The 14,517-nt window shown below is 47.0% G+C and overlaps 2 protein-coding genes across 4 annotated transcripts; one reads left to right on the forward strand and one right to left on the reverse strand.

Moving 5' to 3' along the window:
* Positions 1-870: 870 nt before the first annotated feature.
* Positions 871-3,397, reverse strand: SMIM7 (small integral membrane protein 7). The gene is made up of 5 exons (XM_030233697.2): positions 3,236-3,397; positions 2,772-2,813; positions 2,636-2,688; positions 1,953-2,043; positions 871-1,526 (listed from the first exon to the last, which is right to left on the reverse strand). The coding sequence occupies exons 1-5, from the start codon at positions 3,259-3,261 to the stop codon at positions 1,511-1,513; spliced, it is 228 nt and encodes a 75-aa protein (XP_030089557.1). The 5' UTR covers positions 3,262-3,397; the 3' UTR covers positions 871-1,510.
* A 90-nt stretch (positions 3,398-3,487) lies between these two features.
* Positions 3,488-10,437, forward strand: TMEM38A (transmembrane protein 38A). 3 transcript variants are annotated; one of them, XM_050986234.1, is made up of 7 exons: positions 3,488-3,635; positions 5,092-5,176; positions 5,561-5,717; positions 6,606-6,790; positions 7,665-7,752; positions 7,858-7,975; positions 8,511-10,437. In XM_050986234.1, exons 3-7 carry the CDS (start codon positions 5,572-5,574, stop codon positions 8,721-8,723), a joined length of 750 nt encoding a protein of 249 aa, XP_050842191.1. In that variant the 5' UTR covers positions 3,488-3,635; positions 5,092-5,176; positions 5,561-5,571; the 3' UTR covers positions 8,724-10,437. The 3 variants fall into 3 exon arrangements, with proteins under 3 accessions (XP_050842191.1, XP_018777347.1, XP_009095125.1); XM_018921802.3 differs by having other exon boundaries at positions 5,092-5,170; XM_009096877.4 differs by lacking the exon at positions 5,092-5,176 and having other exon boundaries at positions 3,493-3,635.
* The last annotated feature ends 4,080 nt before the right edge of the window (positions 10,438-14,517 follow it).

Consider the following 14,517-nt stretch of genomic DNA (forward strand, 5'->3'; position numbering starts at 1 on the left):
TGGGGACAGCACGCTCTGGAGCCACACGGTGTGTGCAGGGTGATTTAAACTGTTTGAATTCCTTTGTCAGTGGAACTCTCGGTCATCATGAAGTCATCATTTTCCTAAGGAGAATAAAATCCCCCCTTGTTCAAAGATGAGCCCAGGGGTGTCCAGCAGGTCACACACACACAGCAATGCCACATTCACCCTTCCCTTCACACTTGGTTTAATGAAGATTAGGCACTAAATGTTTTCCAAGAATTATATTGCATCAATCCCTGTATTGTATTTGGCAGTACTTTTTTTTTTTTTTTTTTTGTCTCGTTCTAAAGAATCAGGAAAAGGGTTAAAATATACCAAAATTACAGACAATGAAAAAGTTTAAATTTAACCACAGGTTGTATATATTTCTGGATTTTCTCCTTCAAAACACATTTGAAGGAGCCTGTCTGTACATTTTTCTGGGTTCATTACAGCCTCCTTCAAATGTCCCTTCCCCTGTCATGTTTCATTGCTGTGAAAACTTCAGTTCAACCAAGGTGACTCAAGTAAAATGCTGCAGGTGCCCAACACTTGCATCTCACTATCAGGAAAAATTCAAAATATTCCTTAAAATCTTCACCAAAATCAGGTCTTTTTCCTCAACAGCTAAAGAAACTGAAGCTGTGGAAGCCCCACTAACAGTTTACAGTTTGATTTAAAAGCTACTCAGCACCCCACTCTCTTAAAAGAGCGTGGTGATTCTGGGGAAAAGCTGGTGGTCAGAAAGCCCAACTTAATATAAATAACACAGGACTCCAGACAGATTACAGGAATAGCTTCAATTTCCCAAAATACACCAATACAGAATCAATTTATCCTGTAACAGAATGAACATGACATCAAGTATATATTTTACCCTTAAATAGAACAACTTTATTCAACCAAATCCAAGATTATTCAAAAGTTATCTCTTATCATTGGCTTAGAGAATTATTTTTGCCATTTCCTCCCATTCAAAATCCCTTACATATTGCTTAGGAAAAAAAAAATCTTTGAAATATTAATTTATAAAACTTTTTTTTTCTAGAAAAACAGGGAGAAGGTGAGAATGGCATTTTTTTTTTTCTTGAATATTCCTTTTCTACACCTCCAACAAAACGAATGGAATAGTGAGAAGTTACAAGAACACTCAGCTCAACTTTTACACAAAACTGAGAACTCAGGTGTGTGACTCGGACAGGGGTAACTCCAGCTGGCACAGCCCCAGCTGGGACTGGCAAGGCAGAGGTTTAAAACTGGTTTCAATTCTCCTCTGCTCTCATTCTGAGCTTAGAAAACCAAGTCAAAATTCTCTTTCAGTGAAGCTGAGATAATTTGTGTGAAGGTTGTGGCTCCAAGCCCTGGCAGAGCAGGAACCTGGGAGGGGATGAGCGTGTCCCAGCTCCCCACAGGCCCAGGGCTGCAGCTGGAGAGCAGCAGAATCTTTTACTTCTAGAAAAGTTTGTTCCCGGCCAAAAGTCTCTTCCAATGTGTCCACGGGTGGCTTTCAAGATCCAAATAACCTGGGGGATGCAAAAAAAAGTTAAAAAAAAATAGATGAGAAACAGCCACATCAGGGCAAGGCTGATTTCATTTTATTAATTTAGTGGGTGGGTTTCCACTCCACCCCAAAATGAAAAACATCCCCAAATTTAAACCCAGGTGATGTTTGATTTGAGCAACCCCCAACAAACAATGCTCTGCCTGATGCTGAATGGCTCAGGTGCTGGCACAGGTGGTTTTCATGCACTACAGGTGCCCACATTAGCAAAGAGAAACCCCATGAGATCAACCCATATTTGAAAATTGAAATAAAGAAGTGAGGTGAAAAAGAATTATGGGAAAATCAAGTAGGAGAGACAGATGAGAAAAGAGATATATGTGCAAGAATAGTGCCAATATATGATGTTCTGCAGCCAAGTGAGAAGATGCTGCACAGGGTTACTCACACAATCATGCAGAACATCATGAAGATATTCCACAGGGCAATGAAGATTCGGAAGTACCTGAGACTCAGCAAGAACTCTCTGATATTGTCACCTAGAAATCAAGAGGAGAAGCTTTTAATATGAAAAACACACCTGACAAGTCACATTTTCAGCTCTGCCAGAAAATCACAAGCAACTCTGAGAGGGGGAAAAAAAAAAACACAACAAAAAGTTTGGATTGAAATTTGAGGTTGTAGGTGAAGGATGGATGCTCTGCTCAGTGCAACTCTGTAAGGATACATGGCAAAATTACCAAAAAATTATAAAAAGGTGTCACACTGTGAAAAAGGGAAGACCAAAAAAGGTTTTCTGGGATTTTTAACCAGGAAACAGAGCTACTAGGGAGCAACACAAGTGGATCCACACAGAAATGGCAATCGGGGAGTGAGCAGAGCATTGCCTCTATAGCACAGGTAGCTACAGGTCAAAAATGCTGAAAGAAATGTGCTTTTTGTGTGTTTCTTCTCATTTCAGTTTACAAGTGAATAAACCAGTTATTCCAGCCCCACAGCAATTCACATCCAACAAAAAGGGGTGGAAAAGCTGTGGTTTGGCCAAGGATTTCCTCCAGAAAAGCCCGTTCCTGTGCGTGTCCTGGCGGCCCAGGGCAAGGCTGTGCCCGGCTCCCGCATCCCCTCCATTACCGGTCGTGGGTTCCCTCTGCTCCTCTCCGAATCCCTCCGTGTCCCTCCTCTTCCTGCGGGACAGAGGGGTTGTGTCAGGCAGGTGAACCCCAAAAAACCCTCCCCGTTCCCCTGCCCGCCCTCCCCGGTCGCTCACAGCCTGAAGTTGAGCACGGCACCGGCGTTCACCAGCAGCGTCCTGCGGGAGAGACGGGGAAGGAAGTCGGGGATAGAGGGGAGCAAGGAGAGGGGATAAGGATGGGGAATGAGGACGGAGAAGGGAGACGAGGAAAGAGAAGAAGGAAACAGGTACGGGAAAAGAGGGAGAGGGAAGGGGAGTGAAGACGGGGATGGAGAATATGAAAAAGGTCGGGGATGGTTAAAGAAGTCGGGAAAGGGGTACGGGGAAAGGGTCAAGAGGACGGAGAATGGAAGAAAGGGAAAGGACGGGAAAAGGGAGAAGAGGAAAGGGAGTTAGGCCGGAGAAGCGGGTCGGGGAGGGAGAACGGGGATGGGAAGGGGGGGAAGGGGTCGAGAAGCGGGACGGGAACAGGGTCAGGGTCAGGCACAGCCGGGCCGGGCTAACCCGGCCGAGCCGCTCCCAGTTCCCGGCCCCGGTACCCGCAGAGCAGCAGATCCCCGATCATGGCTCCGGCGGCGGCTCCGGGGACCGAGGGGAAGCGGAAGGGGCGGGCGCGGCCCGGGCCGGCGGCGCCTGCGCTCCCCGCGGCGGCTCCGCAGCGGCGGCGGCTCCGCGCCCGGACAGCGCGGGCAGCGAGGGGCCCGGCCCGGGCAGCGCCGGGCGCTCCGCCCGCATCCCCCGCAGCCCGGACGGGCCTGCCGGGCCGGGGCTGGGAATCGAGAACCGGGGACTGAGAGCCGCGCTCCGGGGCCGCGATGGATCTGGCGGAGGCGCTCCCGCTTGGGGAGCTGGCGGCCGCCTTCGCCGCGCTGCCGGTGTTCCCGCTGTTCGACACCGCCTATTTCATCATCTCCGTCCTCTACCTCAAGTACGAGCCCGGTGAGTGCGGCCCTTGGCCGGGGGGCCCCGGGGGTATTGCTGTGCTGGCACTGCCCCGCACCGACAGGTCCTGCCGCCTGCCCGACAGGCGATGTCGCATCTCCGACACCTGTGCCTAAATATAAAGCAGGGAAAACCCCCACGAACCCGTGACTCCGATTTTGAGAAATAATCCTTTATTTAAGGCTGGATTCCGGCAGCATTGAGGTATTTCAGTTCGGTCACTTGGCTGCCACCCCAGGACTGAGAGTTGCGTTTCTGGCCAATCCCTTGGCTTGAATATTTTTGTGGCAGTACCCTCCTCCTATTTATATACAAAAGGACTGGAAGTAAAACCTTGGTTTTTCCCACTCTCTGGACCATGCCCTGAGCTGTTCTCAGGAACCGTCACTGACCTTGCTTTGTTTGTTCTCTTGGGTTTATCTTGCACAGATCGATAGACCTGTGCCTTGGCTTTCACCTTCTGCCTTTGTCACAGCCTGGCTGTGCCTCCCTCTTTTCCAAACTCCCCTTTCCCTCTGTTTTTGACAATGTGTGCACTCCTCATGCTCTGTTTTGAGCAGTTTCACGGTAACTGCACAGTGACTGAAGGGAAAACCAACCCCGGGCTCGGGAATGATTTTCCAACCTCATGTTTTGCCACCTCCGAGCTGTACAATCCACACGCTGTTCCCGTTAAACTCCTGTAAACAAGTGCTGCCTTTCCAGGCCTGAGCACTCCCAGCTGCCTTCCAGCATGGAGTCCTGAACCCAACAATGAACAAAAATAGCTTTTAAACATATGCAAGCGCAGGAATCCACTTGGGACTGGATAAGGCTGGGGTGTGCTTTTCCCCAGATTCCTGCAGTGCTCCCATCCCACAGTTATGGGCTGGGGATCAGTGTCAGGACAGAACTGTCCTGTTTCCCCCTTGGAGACAGCATGGCTTCGTGGAGCCAAGGAAAAACAAGTGTTACTAAATTTAAGCCTCAAGCTAAACCTCAGGTTCCTATAGAACCAGTTTCATGTCTCGGCTGTTGCAGCTGTCTCGCTGCCTCTGTGTTTTCAGCTGGTTCAAATGTCCCCGAGGATGGAAGAGCCTGAGCACTCACAGCTTTGGCTCATGCTGATCCACTTACTGCTGTTTAAGGTGTACCAGGTAATCATGTTGACAATGTTTTTAGTATTTTCTCTCTTTATCTGCTCACTGAACAGAGTTTTGTATCTGAAACGCTGCACAAAGGATTCTGGAGCAGTTTAAGGTGATGAAAGAACCTCACAGAATTGATGTTACTGGCAGGTTTCCCTGAAAAAGTACAAAGGTGGATGAAAATTGCTACAGGAATTTAAAAAAAGGCCCTAGCAGATTGTGGGAGGAGACCACAAAGTATTTCCAGACTAGCACAGGAGCGGGGAAGAACCCTCAAATCCTCTTCTCTCAAATAAAGATTAAGAATTCCTGTTCTATTTTTGCAGGTTATCTTATGAATGAAAGAGCTGAACAGATTGTTCATGAATTCTAGAGGGCACCTAGGTTGAAGCAGTGGAGAGAATGGTACCAGTATGCATTTTATTTTTAGACTGTAAAAAGAAATTGATTTCAAGGGAAAAAAAATGTTCTTTATGGTAGCAGAATAAAGGAGAGAATCTCTCAGCCAGTTCATCAACTTCTAATGACTCTGTTCGTGTGAGACCTTTGGGGGGGCCTGCAGGCTGTGATCATTTCTTGCCCATCTCTGGTGCTTGTTTGGGTTTCACACTTTTTATATTTTGTTTTTACAAGCCCTTTTCTTTGGGTTGCTTTGTGGGAGAACATGCACCTCGAGCCTCTCTCTTCCTGGGTCTTGAAGTTCCTGCTTCATTGCTAGATCCATCTGCTCACTGAGGTGGCCTTGAGGGTCCCTTCCACCACTGGTGACTCCGTGATTCCCAATTCTTTTCACAGGAGCCGTGGAGATGTCCCGGAAGAGCCCTTTTGCCTCCTGGCTCTGTGCTATGCTCCACTGCTTTGGGAGCTACATCCTGGCTGATCTGCTGCTGGGAGAGGCACCCATTGCCTACTTCAGCCACAACTCCAGTGTCATCCTGGCCACAGCAGTGTGGTGAGTGCCCTGCAGCCCCCCTGATGTGGCACGAGGTCTGGGGGGAGATGCTGGGACACAGCTCTGATCTCACTGGGATTAACTGGGGACAGCAGAGGTGGGATGAGGCTGTCTTTGAGGCTCTTGCACTCCTGGCTCTGGTTCCCAGTTTCCCTGCCCAGTTGCCTAATGCTGTGATTATCTGGGCTGGGGCACTTCTATTCATAGCAGCCGCTGCTGAGGCAGGAGCAGCAGCACCCACGGATCCCACACAGGGCAAGGGGTGGCACATCCTGGAGGTTTGGGGCCATTTTATTTGTTGTGTTGGTGAAGTGTGCACAAATGAACCTTCAGCTTCCCCAGTGTGTGTGGGTTGTAGGTGCTTTTGCCTGGCAGAATGAGCATTGTTGGGAAACACTGTAAATGAAGTTTTCATAAACAGAAGTCTCAGAGTAAATCCCTCAGCCATCTAGTTTTCTATACTTGAATAAAAAAGGAGAAAGATCTTATTTCAGGGCTGAAAAATATGGCAGTCTTGTGGAAAAAAGAGTATTTGAAATCTGTCCTCTGTCTGTAATAGCATTTCAGTATATGTAGCTTCTTGTTCTGTATGAGCTGATGCTTCTGGACCATACAAGACGAACTTCTAAAAAATTCTGAATTAAAGTTACTGGGCTTTTTCAAGATGGAGTATTAGTACTAAGGGCTGTCTGAATTTTTTAGGGCTCACTCAGTTCTTGCTATAGAGAGGCTTCATTGCAAGCTGGTTTTCTTTCAGGATTAGCTATGAAATCAGGAATATTTTATTTTTAGACTTTCCTTCACTCCCTTCACCTGCCATAACTCAATCCACCACACTACCCCTCTCTGCACATCCCAGACCAGAACAAACCTGTGCTCTTTTTGCAGGTACCTGATATTCTTCTGTCCCATGAACCTCTTTTACAAGTGTGTCAGCTTCCTGCCCGTGAAGCTCATCCTGGTGGCCATGAAGGAGGTGGTTCGGGTGCGCAAGATCTCGGCCGGGGTGCACCACGCCCACCACCTCTACCACCACGGCTGGTTTGTCATGATGGCCACAGGATGGCTCAAAGGTGACACCTGAGATGCTCCAGAGGCTGCAGGGAGGGCTGGGACAGTGTGGGGACAGCTCAAGGGGAGCAGCAGGGAGGGGATGTGTGTTGTGTTTTCTGGGGTGCCCTGAGGTTGGAAGGAATGAGGAATCTGACTCCATGTTCTTAGAAGGCTAATTTATTATTTTATGGTATTATATTATATTGAAGAATGCTATACTGAAACTATACTAAAGAATAGAGAAAGGATACAGACAGAAGGCTACAAAGAATGATCATGAAAACCTGTGACCCCTTCCAGAGTCCTGACACAGCTGGCTGTGATTGGTCACTAAGTTAAAACAATCCACATGAAACCAATCAAATAACCAACAATCTCCAACCACATTCCAAAGCAGCAAAAGACAGGAGAAGCAAATGAGATAATATTGTTTTTATTTTTCTCTGATGCTTCTCAGCTTCCCAGGAGAAGACATCCTGGTGAAGGGATTTTTTCAGAAAATATGACAGTGACAGATGTGGGCTCAGGTTCTCACTGCACAGGTGTTTGTGCTGCCTCACAGAGTGGTGGAAGAGCTGGAGTCAGGAGTTCTTTATTCTTTCTCCTGAGATCTCTGACCTCACCTGGGTCTTTTCAGAGGGTTCTGCCAGTCAGTTTTCCTTTAAGGTTGTGTTTGGAGCAAGCATTTGAGCATCAGTAACTGCAAGAGGCAAATGCCTTTATCCTGAGTCAGGATCCACTTGATAGAAAGTCAGGGAAGCGTTTGCCCTGCTCTATTGGCTTAGGCTAACTTCCAAATTTGGGGAGAATGTCAAGAACCCTTTGTCCCCTTGAGGATCCAGAGCCCTCTGCTGTGGCAGCTCCAGCTCTTGGACAGGTTTCTCTTTCTCACAGGTTCTGGTGTGGCCTTGATGTCCAACTTTGAGCAGCTGCTGCGTGGGGTCTGGAAGCCTGAAACAAACGAAATTCTTCATATGTCCTTGTAAGTCAGCAGCCTGGAAATTCCCAGCCAGATAAAGAATGGAATGAAAGAACCAGTCAGGGCTGGGTGCAAACCTTCCAGAAAACCTCTTTCTTTCTCTTGCAGCCCTACAAAGGCCAGTCTGTATGGCACAGTCCTCTTCACTCTGCAGCAGACTCACTGGCTCCCCATCTCTGAAGCCAACCTCATCTTCTTTTTCAGCATGTTCATGATAGTCTGCAAGGTAAGTTTACAGCAGCTTTGTTACCAGCAAATGACAAACCTCAGGTGGGAATATTCACCTTCCTGAGCCACTAGAGGATTCACTGGCTGTAGGATCTGCTCAGGAAATTCAGTGCTAAATTCTCCATCACACAAGCAGCTCCTTGTGCCTCGAGTCATGCAGCAGCAGGGACGTTCTCTGGGGTCAGGAGGGTGCTCAGTGGTCAGTGTTTCCCTGCTCTGTGTGATCTCTGGGTGCTCAGTGGTCAGTGTTTCCCTGCTCTGTGTGATCTCTGGGTGCTCAGTGGTCAGTGTTTCCCTGCTCTCTGTGATCTCTGGGTGCTCAGTGGTCAGTGTTTCCCTGCTCTGTGTGATCTCTGGGTGCTCAGTGGTCAGTGTTTCCCTGCTCTGTGTATCTCGGTGCTCAGTGGCAGTGTTCCTGCTCTGGTCTGGTGCTCAGTGGTCAGTGTTTCCCTGCTCTGTGTGATCTCTGGGTGCTCAGTGGTCAGTGTTTCCCTGCTCTCTGTGATCTCTGGGTGCTCCCTCTTGCCTGGCAGGTTTTCATGACGGCCACTCACTCCCACGCCTCGCCTTTTGCTCCGCTGGAAAACCTCATCTGCCCAGTCCTCTTTGGCTCTGTCTCCAGTGGGCACCCAAGCCACCACCACGACCACCACGAGGTTTCCCACCCTCCTCCTCCTCCTCCTGCCAAGTCCAAAGAGGAGCTGAATGAAGGCACGAGGAAAAGGAAGGCAAAAAAAGCTGAGTAAAAAAGCAACGGCGCAGAAAATAGGGCAAGAAAATTCTTCCAGAGCTGAGTCTCAAAGCCACCTGTGACCTCCTTTATGCTCCAGTCCTTCTCTCAGACTCCAGAGGAGAGGTGGAAGCCAGGACACTGCCAGCTGGGTCCCTGAATTTCATTTTTTGCTCTCTGTGCTGCTGTTTGCTTCTTGGTCTCTGCCTCTCTCTTCTGATCAGATGTTCAGGGATTTGTAGGTTTGTACCAGGGTGGTAAGTGGGTGCCACTTCCCAAAGTGTCAGCAAATCTGATCAGCATTTTCAATTGATGTAAAATCTTTCACTGTATTTATTTATGAATGGGGGGGAATGGTTTGTGCCCCTGCAACTCTTTAAGTTCCTTTGAATTTTCACTGACCTTTTCAGTGTCTGCCAAAACAGCAAACTGTTAAGACACAATATGGAAATCAGGTTTCATACTCGAGGAAATTAAATGGCCTGGTATGAGCCTGCTCTGGTTTTTCCCAGCTCCCACACCTGCCATATCTCCAAGTAATGTGACATTTTAAATGCAATAAGGACGTGGCCTTTGAGCCAAACCCTGTTCACCTCAGTTCCCTCTGATTCTGATGGTCAGGACATTGCATTTGCTCAGCCAAGTCTGTGTTTGCAAGAGCTCTGAAGCTGTGAAGTGCTCCCAGTGCCATTTGTTGGCACTGTCACCATCCTGGGCTGTGTGTGGCATTGCTGAGTCCCCCCCAAACCTCATCCTCTTGAACCAGGGGAGAAGCATGGCTCTGGTTTGTTTGTAATCCTGTGGGATACAGGAGGAGTGTGTGTGAGTGTAAGTATTTATTATATTTATTTATAATTGCCAGGGCACCTAAGGCAAGGACCTGAATCTGGCTTTTTTTTTGACATTGCAATTGGAACTTCTAATTGTTGATCCTGGTGTGCTCCAGGACAGCCTGAACACTCCTTGGCTGCAGGAAGAAACCTTTCCTATATTCTTAAATTCACAGAGAAAAGCTGAAGCAGGGCATTTCACACCAGCTGATGAAAAACTACCTTAAAGGACTGATAAAAGCACATCAGCTGAAAATCCTGATTGCCTTCTGTAGGTCCCCTGGGGCCAAACTGCTGGGCTGTGGATGCAGCTTGTGCCCAGTGAGTGAAGAATCTGAACTGCCTTGCCTGGCTCAGGAGGGGTCTGTCAGCTCATTAGTGAACACTGGCTTTTAGAGTAGTTCAAAGCTGTTCTTCTGACTGATTTTGTTCTTATCAATGGCATCTTCCAAGGGCTGGGATCACCACAGGGAGAGTGGCAAGCCTGGGGATGTAGCACTGGGCATTTTCCATCCCTGGCACTGAGGTTTGCTGCTGGGAGTGGAAACAGGATTGGAGAGAAGTGAGGGTTTGTGTGGGTGTGTGTCCCTGTTCCAAACTGCAGCTGCTGCTTCATTCAAGATGAGAAACCCTCCTTGTGTGCAAGCAGGTGAAAGCCAGGAGGAAAGGTCAAATGTGTGGGTTTGGGGTTTGACAGTGCCTTAATGTTGTGAGTTTCCCTCCCCTTCAGCAGAGAGCAGGAATTCTGCTGTCAGCTCTGGCTGCTCCTGCAGACGCTGCTCTGCTGGATCCTGATGTGTCACGAGCATGCACGAGACTCAATAAATGTTTTATGAGATGTCTGATCCAAGGGGAATTTTGTTTTATAAAAGCTGTCAACAAATAAAAATTGTGAAGTGACTCTGATTGTCCAGTGGTACCTGAAGGAATCTCTGGGTTTGCTTTACCCTTCCCAGCCACACAGGAGCTCTGTGGCACCAGGACCTGGGGACAAAGTGATTCTGGGTGAAGAAGGAGGTCAGATTAATGTCCTACAGCTGTGTCTGAACTTGTGATAAATAGAAATAACAGGGTAAAAGGTGTTTCTGGTGTTGTTCTCAGAGCAGACATCCTCGGATTTCAGGGAAGGAAATGAGACATTTCCTTATTTCCTTGAAAATTTTCTTGAAATGTCCTTATTCCTTGGAAAAGGAATTGCCTCCTTTGGTGTTTGTACCAGTTGTCTCTGTTTTTCCTTTTGTCACTGAAAGAGGGAGGAGGGCATTCACCTGTGACTGATAAATATATATACACACACAGTTCCAGCAGATTTATGTGGAGTATCAGTATTTAAAACAGGAAAAAAAATCAAATTTCTCTGCATAAGTGAATATCTAGCCTGGTCCTGTAGCTGCTGCTCTGCTCTTTGATTGCAGTCTTTGCTTTTCAGAGTTTTTGGAACTCTGAATCAAATCAAACTGAGTCAAATCACAGCTTCTAATCAAACACAGAGAGAAGAACAATTCCAAAGGAGGTTCAAATTTAAGCTCTGAACACCTTCAGAGTACCCAGCAGGAGCTGGATTCGTTCTGAGACAGCCCCAGAGGAATCACAAGTTCCATTTGGAGAAGCCTTTCCCAGTGAGAGAGATGGAACTTGTCTTGAATTTCCATGGCTCAGCACTGCCAGCCTGGTTCAATTCCAGCCTGGTGTCCTTCATCCCAAGAAGGAAAAGTGGGATTTGAAAAAGCTGCACATTTTAACCAGGGCTGTGGGGACACAGGGCTGCTCCAGCACCTCTGGAAAGCTCCACCTGACCTTTCCAGACCCTTCCTTCCTTCAGGCTCTGCTCCAAACAGAAAGAAAATGGGAGGGGGGTGTTTCCTGAAGGGATGGAGTGATTTGTTTCCACAGCTCAGAGGTGGAATGATGAGGAAATCAAGACACAACCAATCCACCCAAACAAGAATCTGCAAAGCCTGTTTTTATTTTGAAGGGTCTTGTCTCCCTCTCTTTCAAAATGTTCATAAACACTCCTTAACTTAGAGCAGATGAGAGTGTAAATTGCACTGGAAAAGGGAATTTCCATTGGCACCAACCACCAATGGAAAAGGTCAGTGAAAGACTTGCACTAAAAAAACAGCCCAGAAAAGAATGGGTCGCAATGTTTCAGGAGGTTTAACCATCCTGCCCTGTGCCATTCAGGCCAGGGTTATTCTGCTCTGAACAGGCTGATGACAGCAGCTTTTTCACATCCTCTGAAGAATCCCACGGTGTGGAGATAAATAATTTTTCATTAATTATTCCTCTGGAGTCTCTGGCTCCACAGAATCCTCCCAGGACAGGAGCCTGCCAGGGCTCAGGGGCTCAGACTTGAGGGACAGAGTCATTCCCTCCAGAGATGTCCTGATGTGATAACTTCTGCCACTGACTCCAGTGAGCCCAGGCTAAATTTAGCAGTAGGTTTAATCCTCAGAGAGGCCCTGGGTGCCTGCTGGGAAAAGCAAATGTTTCAGTTGCTGTTTCAGCATTTCATGTGGATTGACAGGTTTCCCTTTCCTGTTGCAGAGCCAAACCCGGCGCCTGCAGCTTTTCCATGGTGGCAGATCAGCTCCACAGATAGGGAAAGCTCTCCAGACCTTATGTGTTTGTAATTTAAAACACAAAAAAACCCCAACAAACAAACCCAGGGGATAATTTTACACAGAGCATTAATCATTCTTCACAGTAAATGAAGTAAAAAGGAGGAGGGCAAAGGAAAGAATTTCAGAAAGGGCAAATCCAGTGCAAGAGCACCAAACTGGAGCAACCAGTGTTCTTGGTTTCCACTTTTCCCTTTGTTATTGATGCCAATATTTACATTGCTGCACGCTTTGTCCAAAGAATAAACGAATTATATAATCCAGCCAAGCAGAAAGACCCAGAGGATAAAGATGGATCTTACCTTGGCAGTCTCCTGAGCTCTACAGAAGTTGTTCCTTTTAACACTTGCCAGGTGATCAGCTGCCAAATGCCTGCTCCTTCCTGCAGCCTGTTCACGGTGCTTTAAGGGCACAAAAAAAGCATTAAAAATTAGAGCTTTGTGTGTTTCAGAGTAGCACAGCTTCATGGGGCCCTTAGCTATGGTTCTGCTTTATGGTTCTTGTGCTGTTCTGCACAGGATGGAACTGGCTCCTGTGAGGATGCTAAGGAAGGTAAATCTGGGATAAAATGGCATTTCCTACGGCCTTAAATTTTAATTCTTTGTCCAAAGAACGAGAAATCAGAATATTCATCTACACAAGACTTTCCAGAAAGGTCTCAAAGGTAGTTTGGATTTAGTGTGAGCTGCTTCCATCCAGGAAAACATGACACAGACAAGGCAAACCACTCACAACAGAGAAATTACCCCGTTGATGCCAAGTGGGTTGATATTTTCTCTTCAGGATGCACAGTGTGTTGTATTTTCCTCTTCAGGATGCTCTCAGTATTGGCCCCAAGGCATCTGGTTCATCCTGCGTGCCCAACGAGGAAATGCCAATTAAAGGGGTTGGAATTTTATCAGACACCAACACGACTTGGTGAACAGCCACAGAATCACCTGGCAGCTAAGAATTCCATCCTGCTCCCAAGGCAGAGCTCTGGGAGGAGCTGTTGGGGGCTGCTGGCTCCAAGAACAGAGAGGGAGAAATCTCTTCCCAGTCATGGCAGAGCCCACGCTGCCATCCTGAGTCACAGTTGCTGCTGGCTTCACCTCTGTGATGACATCTGCGACAAAAAGATGTTGATGGTGCTAAGATCAACAGTCACCAATGCCTCGGAGTCGGGGCTGTCTTTCACACTTGTGCATTTGCATCTCTCGCACGTTATCCTTGGAAAAAGTGCCGTTTATGTTTCCTTATCTGCTTCCTTTCCTTGCCAAAAGCAATGTGGGGAGGGATTTATTTTTATTTTAAGGAGCTTGTGAATGTCAGGAGGAATCGGTGTGAGAGTGATTCCATCTTAGCCTTAGGGCACAGGTAGGCGATAGCCCTGGAATGCAGGAGAACAGGTCTGAGATGTTTAGAGGCTTCAACATTTTTATAGCCCGAGGAAATCCAGAATGTCCCCGGAAAAGATTTCCTTGTCTGATTTTGTTTGGTTTTGATTTGCAAATTACAGCGAGCTCTCCCAAACCTGAGCACAGCCTGGGCATTCCTGCAGAGAGCAAACTGCTGCTGGCCCATCATCCCAGCTGAGAAAAATGTGTATTTTATGGTTGGCTTTTCACAAATATTCAAATGAATATTATATGTGTTGTGTTAGAAAGTGATGCTGTATTAATTCTCTGAAGTAGTGTGGTAAATATAGTTTTAGGTTATAACAAAATGTTAACATAGAAACTATGCTGTGTAGGATACTTTTTTTTAAAGAAAGGACTCACAGTGGGATAGCAGCCACAGGACACCTGAATCTTTCAGAGAAAGAGAATTTATTGCCCCATTATCAGGAGAAATGAACTTCTTCCCACCTCACTCAGCCCTGAAGATGCCTCAGGATTCAGAGGAAGAAGCTGACACTGCTCAGATTGAATCCTGTGTTTGAATGGAATTTATGCATCATGGGTGAGGTGTATGAACATGCAACAGGCTGTTGTTTTTAAGGGTTAATCCTCTGTTAACTGTGTCCTTTTTCGGGCTTGTGCTGCCCAGAAAAGGTACCCAGACTGTCCGTAACTCTTTGATTCTATTGTCTCATATTGTACTAATTCAAATTGTTCAAATTATTATTACTCTAATTGTATTACTATTTTTATAACCATTTTATTACTATTAAACTTTTAGAATTTTAAAACCAAGTGATTGGCGTTTTTCACACCAGACCTCAGAGGAATCACAAGCTCCTGGCAGCTGCAGCATCCCTCCCTCAGGAAGGGGAATTTTCATCAATCCTTCTGATTTCTGTCTTGCTGGGCTTTTTGCAGGTGATTACATTTTATTTTCTATCTTTCCCCAGTGGAGCTGACAGCTCTTGGCATTCCCA

Source organism: Serinus canaria, chromosome 28 (genome assembly GCF_022539315.1).
Source record: "Serinus canaria isolate serCan28SL12 chromosome 28, serCan2020, whole genome shotgun sequence".
Lineage (NCBI taxonomy): Eukaryota > Metazoa > Chordata > Aves > Passeriformes > Fringillidae > Serinus > Serinus canaria.